Source organism: Protomyctophum parallelum, assembly GCF_964188405.1.
Source record: "Protomyctophum parallelum genome assembly, chromosome: 13".
Classification (NCBI taxonomy): Eukaryota; Metazoa; Chordata; class Actinopteri; order Myctophiformes; family Myctophidae; genus Protomyctophum; species Protomyctophum parallelum.
In genome coordinates, this window is record NC_139708.1 from 47,722,934 (window position 1) to 47,730,017 (window position 7,084).

At 49.8% G+C, this 7,084-nt stretch overlaps 2 protein-coding genes across 2 annotated transcripts in view; both read right to left on the bottom strand.

Moving 5' to 3' along the window:
• tcf20 (transcription factor 20) overlaps positions 1-7,084 on the bottom strand; it is a 188,429-nt gene that overhangs the window by 60,467 nt on the left and 120,878 nt on the right. The window lies entirely within an intron of this gene.
• grin2ba (glutamate receptor, ionotropic, N-methyl D-aspartate 2B-a) overlaps positions 1-7,084 on the bottom strand; it is a gene marked incomplete at its 3' end in the record, with an annotated part of 203,675 nt that overhangs the window by 19,750 nt on the left and 176,841 nt on the right. Inside the window, 1 exon segment of the mRNA XM_083780784.1 lies at positions 1,054-1,292. Within this exon segment, the coding sequence (XP_083636910.1) occupies positions 1,054-1,292 (239 nt within the window).

Here is a 7,084-nt window from a genome sequence, read left to right on the forward strand (position 1 = left end):
TTAATACATGGTAACCCTTTCACAGTAGTAGCTTTATCATATTTTCGACTATTTTGCATATCTCCCTACATAATGCCTCATTTGCATATTTAAAAATGTAAAATGTGTAATACAATACATCATTGTCTTCGTGTAAGTACTCAATTGGGGAAGTTTAATGGTGATAACAATCTAATATAGGTATGGTTTTGCACACTCAATTCATAATTAACAATTTTGGAGCTCTGGCTCATGGACTAAGAACCAAAAAAGAACTGAACCGGTTCCCACTGGGAACCAACCGGTGGAAAAGGGGCCAATATCCCCAAGTCTACAGTATCAAGTCTACAGTATCAAGTCTTAAGTCTACAGTATCAAGTACCACCCATGCACACAGAAACAGTGCATCGCGGTATAGCCAATGAGAAAATCAGCTGTTGAAAAATGGCACAGCATCATGTGATCGTAACACCCGGTTACGGATATTTGGCTCTTCAAAATAAGGGTTGCAAAGCAGGAAAACCGTGGCAATGCGTGATCAATAGATCAACAGATCCTGGCAGCCATTTGGGTTTAAATAGGGGTCGAGGGTATAATAATGAATTGCATTTTTATAGCGCTTTTCCAAGTGCTCAAAGTGCTTTACAAATGGTTCATTCATTCATACATTGGGAGGTGAAGCGGCGAACAGTCGACGCCAGCGTCCTCACTTCCCACATTCACACACCAATGGTGGCGAGCTCACACCGACCGACTCATTGGAGGCAATGTGGGGTTCAGTGTCTTGCCCAAGGACACTTTGACATGTGGACAGCAGGAGCCGGGATTCGAACCGCCGACCCAGGGATCATTGGACGACCTGCTCTACCTCCTGAGCCACAGCCGCCAATAACCATGGACTCACCTTGCTGATGGAGAAGAGGTTTAAACAAGGAAGTGGAGGGAATAATACGTATGGACTCACCCTGCTGATGGAGAAGAGGTTTAAACAAGGAAGTGGAGGGTGTAATACGTATGGACTCACCCTGCTGATGGAGAAGGGGGGTATGGAGGGTATAATAACCATGGACTCACCCTGCTGATGGAGAAGACGAACCCGGGCTGCCCGGTGCACGTGCCCATGAAGCAGAACCTCAGCTGCCAGTAGAACCAGTGCTCGCAGATGAAGGTGATGAGCGACAGCGCCATGGCGGCGCCCAGCATGTAGAACACGCCCGCCATGTTGTCCACGTCCAGCTGGCTGGACATCACCTCGTTCTTCTCGTGGTGGCAGATGCCGGTCAGCCACATGGCCTCCAGCTCCTCCATCTCACCTGCGTAGTAATAATGAATTGCATTTTTTTATAGCGCTTTTCCAAGTGCTCAAAGCGCTTTACAATGGTTCATTCATTCATACATTGGGAGGTGAAGCGGCGAACAGTCGACGCCAGCGTCCTCACTTCCCCACATTCACACACCAATGGTGGCGAGCTCACATTGGAGGCAACATAGGGTTCAGTGTCTTGCCCAAGGACACTTCGACATGTAGACAAGAGGAGCCGGGATTCGAACCGCCGACCCATGGATCAGTGGACGACCAGCTCTACCTCTTGAGCCACAGCCGCCTAGCCTGGGTAAACCCACTCCCCCTGCTGGACAACATTTCATTCTGCCAGGAGGGGTGAGTCTGGCATAATCGCCTGTGTGGCTGTTTAGCCGTGGGGCGGGAGAGTAGCGTTGACGGACAACCCCTTCAGCCAATCAGCGTATATCAAAACAAGAGGCGTCATCTAAACGCGTTCCGTTCCTACTTCCTCATTCCCATGTTTGTTGTTGTGAATGAGTCGAGGAGTTCACACGTCATCAACTGCTCAAATCGTTCCTGATTGGCCAACGTGCGCTGTCAATCACAGAGCCCTGAGCTCGGTCGCGGATTGGCTCGTACCAAAGCTGATACAATCTTAAAGGGATTGTGACATAAAAAAAAAGGTTTGGAATTGTTGTTTTTTTTTTTTAGGTTTTCTAATCTCAATTGCACCCAAAAAACATGAACTTTTAACATTCAGTAGATTTTCTGTGATCTGGGGTTTTCTGGCTCAAACAGGTGCTCTGATTTTCCTGCTGTTTGTGATGTAAGATCCTGCAAATCCCATATATGTCAATGGGATTTGCCAGCAGATGTCACTGTTTTCACTGTGTTGCCTGTTTTCATTGTAGCTCAAAAGGCTTCCAAACCACAAAGAAATCTTCAGACCACAGCAAATCCACTGAATGTTCAAAGTTCAGGTTTTTTGGGTGTAATTGAGGTCATAAAACCTAAAAGAAAAAAGAAAAAGAAAAATAAATGAAAATGAATGTCATAAAACCTTTAAGGACTTTGTATTACCATTTAGCCAGACTCACCCCTCCTGGCAGAATGAAATGTTGTCCAGCAGGGGGAGTGGGTTTACCCAGGCTAACAGCCGCCCACAAGTAGAGGGGTACACACGCACACGCGCACGCATGCACACGCACACACACACACACACACACACACACACACACACACACACACACACACACACACACACACACACACACACACACACACACACACACACACCAGTGTTGATTTCGGCGACTAAAGCTAAGACGAGAAATGTTCGTCGACTACCTGTTGTCACTGACGAAAACTAAATGGAAACTATCCTATGATGACTAAAACTAAGACTAAATAGTAAATATACTGTACAACAAATACCAACAAATAAAAACTAGACTGTTGTAGACTAGTGGACAAGAGATCCAGTACACATTATTTTACAATTAGTTGCATTGGTGAAAAATTTCAGCAAGTGTAAAAACGGTCATTACGGCGGCATCGAGCCCCGCCAAAATACATTTAGTCATGTGAATCAACTGTAGATTTAGTCGACTAAAACTAGACTAACACTAAAACATTCCAGATCGTTCTGGATCTGATCTTTAGGTACGGTTCGGTGTGGTTGGGACTGATGCTTGATCTGAGTACCTAAAACGCAGATCCAATACATCGCCAAACCATAATAAATATATTGCTCATTTTATATTCAATAAATATATATTTGTTATTGATTGATTGATTCTTTATTTAACCCATTTTGACCTGAGATAAGATTCTAAAAATGTCCGCATTTTCCGCATCCTGACAGTTTTCTGAAAAAGCTGTGTTTCTATGTCAGTCGTTCTTCGATTTTTCAAAAATAGCAGACCTACAAGCTCGTAGCGCGCCACTCGGTGGTGCTATCTGTCTTTTTTTGGTCCATAATTTAATTGAATGCGGGATTGAAATGAAAATGTGTGTGCGTGTGTGCGTGCGTGCGTGCGTGCGTGCGTGCGTGCATGCGTGTGTGTGTGTGTGGGGGGGGGGATAGGAGGAAGGAAAGGAAGCATGATGTTAACGACAGGACAGCGTGTTGGAAGGACACGAGGGAAGGAGTGATGCAACCAAAGAAGAGGGGAGAGAGAGAGAGAGAGAGAGAGAGGAGAGAGAGAGAGAGAGAGAGAGAGAGCGTGCGTGCTGTACGCGAGTACTGTATGTGCGCAGTTGCACACGTGCGCGCGTTGCCGTGCTCCTATGGGCGTGTCCCATGTGAGACCTGCTCTCGTCGCCTCGTGGTCTGTTTGTGGGTCACCTTCTGTTTCATCAGCGGTCCGTTCTGTCGCGTGGCGGGTCAGACATCCAGGTTCATTATTCATACACTCACATGTCAGCCCAGAGAGAGAGAGAGAGAGAGAGAGAGAGAGAGAGAGAGAGAGAGAGAGAGAGAGAGAGAGAGAGAGAGAGAGAGAGAGAGAGAGAGAGAGAGAGAGCATGCACTACTAATGGAGAGATGACGTGTTGCACGCGTGATGACATTAACATCTAAAGCCCACTTTTGTCCTTTATAGGACGGAGCATAAAGCATGTGTCTGTGGCGGCAGCGAGCGTTTCATTGACTCCTACACAGACAGACAGTCCAGCCTATACAGTCTAGTCTACCTACAACACAGACAGACAGACAGACAGACAGACAGACAGTCCAGACACAGACAGACAGTCCAGCCTAGTCTACCTACAACAACAGACAGACAGACAGTCCAGACACAGACAGACAGTCCAGCCTATACAGTCTACCTACAACAACAGACAGACAGACAGACAGACAGACAGACAGACAGACAGACAGACAGACAGACAGACAGACAGACAGACAGACAGACAGACAGACAGACAGACAGACAGACAGACAGACAGACAGACAGACAGACAGACAGACAGACAGACAGACAGACAGACAGACAGACAGACAGACAGACAGACAGACAGACAGACAGTCCAGACACAGACAGACAGTCCAGCCTATACAGAGTCTACCTACAACAACAGACAGACAGACAGTCCAGACACAGACAGACAGTCCAGCCTATACAGAGTCTACCTACAACAACAGACAGACAGACAGACAGTCCAGACACAGACAGACAGTCCAGCCTATACAGAGTCTACCTACAACAACAGACAGACAGACAGACAGTCCAGACACAGACAGACAGTCCAGACACGGACACAGACACAGACACAGACACAGACACAGACAGACAGTCCAGCCTATACAGTCTGAGTCTACCCACAACAACACATCAGTAAAGCTGCCACAGCAGTGAACCCACTGGGAGCGTGGCTGCTGTCTGTGTTTCAAGGTCCTGATACAACAAGGTCCTTGAAGGCACATAATTCCTCCCTCTATCTAGAGTCTAGACTATAGAGATAACATCATGGGTACTAAAGTAAGGCCCTGCACCTGTCCATTCGAACTCTATAGACGGGCCTGCCCCAAATTTATTAGTGCAGACACACCCGGCAGCCGGCCAAAACTAGAGTTCTCAACAGGCCCACCTGTCCATTCAAACTCTAGACGGGCCGGCCCCAAAGTTATTAGTGCAGCCGCACCTGGCAGCCGACACTGTACACACTCAAGAGAAATGTCCCCGCTACCACCCTTAGATCTCCATATACTGTATGGAGTTGACCTGTTATGACATTCCATATGTTGATCTGACACTCAAGACTCCTTATATGGCCAGTACAGAATTCATTACATATGTTGATCTGACAATGCGGAAGCGTTGTGAGCTTGTATAGAGCGTCTATTTTGGGTGCGCGGTACCGCCGTGTTGTGTTGTGTTTCACCAAATGCCAATAAAATTGTCTGGGTCGCGCATATTTAATAGAGTTGGTCGGCAACCGGAGACCAAAATATTATTTTGCTCGGCCATATCAGACCACCAGGCCTCCATATTAGACCACCAGGCCTCCATATCAGACCACCAGGCCCTCCATATCAGACCACCAGGCCTCCATATCAGACCACCAGGCCCTCCATATCAGACCACCAGGCATCCATATCAGACCACCAGGCCCTCCATATCAGGCCACCAGGCATCCATATCAGACCACCAGGCCCTCCATATCAGACCCTCCATATCAGGCCCTCCATATCAGACCACCAGGCCCTCCATATCAGGCCACCAGGCCTCCATATCAGGCCACCAGGCCCTCCATATCAGACCCTCCAAATCAGGCCCTCCATATCAGACCACCAGGCCTCCATATCAGGCCACCAGGCCCTCCATATCAGACCCTCCAAATCAGGCCCTCCATATCAGACCACCAGGCCTCCATATCAGGCCACCAGGCCTCCATATCAGGCCCTCCATATCAGACCCTCCATATCAGACCCTCCATATCAGGCCACCAGGCCTCCATATCAGGCCACCAGGCCCTCCATATCAGACCCTCCATATAAGGCCCTCCATATCAGGCCACCAGGCCCTCCATATCAGACCACCAGGCCCTCCATATCAGACCACCAGGCCCTCCATATCAGACCACCAGGCCCTCCATATCAGACCCTCCATATCAGGCCCTCCATATCAGGCCACCAGGCCCTCCATATCAGACCCTCCATATCAGGCCCTCCATATCAGGCCACCAGGCCCTCCATATCAGACCCTCCATATCAGGCCCTCCATATCAGGCCAACAGGCCCTCCATATCAGACCCTCCATATCAGGCCCTCCATATCAGACCACCAGGCCCTCCATATCCGGCCAACAGGCCTCCATATCAGGCCACCAGGCCCTCCATATCAGACCCTCCATATCAGGCCCTCCATATCAGACCACCAGGCCCTCCATATCCGGCCAACAGGCCTCCATATCAGGCCACCAGGCCCTCCATATCAGACCCTCCATATCAGGCCCTCCATATCAGACCACCAGGCCCTCCATATCAGGCCACCAGGCCTCCATATCAGGCCACCAGGCCCTCCATATCAGACCCTCCATATCAGACCCTCCATATCAGACCACCAGGCCCTCCATATCAGACCCTCCATATCAGGCCCTCCATATCAGACCACCAGGCCCTCCATATCAGGCCACCAGGCCCTCCATATCAGACCACCAGGCCCTCCATATCAGACCCTCCATATCAGGCCCTCCATATCAGACCACCAGGCCTCCATATCAGGCCACCAGGCCCTCCATATCAGACCAACAGGCCTCCATATCAGGCCACCAGGCCCTCCATATCAGGCCAACAGGCCTCCATATCAGGCCACCAGGCCCTCCATATCAGACCCTCCATATCAGGCCCTCCATATCAGACCACCAGGCCTCCATATCAGGCCACCAGGCCCTCCATATCAGACCAACAGGCCTCCATATCAGGCCACCAGGCCCTCCATATCAGGCCAACAGGCCTCCATATCAGGCCACCAGGCCCTCCATATCAGACCCTCCATATCAGGCCCTCCATATCAGACCACCAGGCCCTCCATATCAGGCCCTCCATATCAGACCACCAGGCCTCCATATCAGGCCACCAGGCCCTCCATATCAGACCACCAGGCCCTCCATATCAGGCCACCAGGCCCTCCATATCAGACCCTCCATATCAGGCCCTCCATATCAGACCACCAGGCCTCCATATCAGGCCACCAGGCCCCTCCATATCAGGCCAACAGGCCTCCATATCAGACCACCAGGCCCTCCATATCAGACCCTCCATATCAGGCCCTCCATATCAGACCACCAGGCCCTCCATATCAGGCCACCAGGCCCT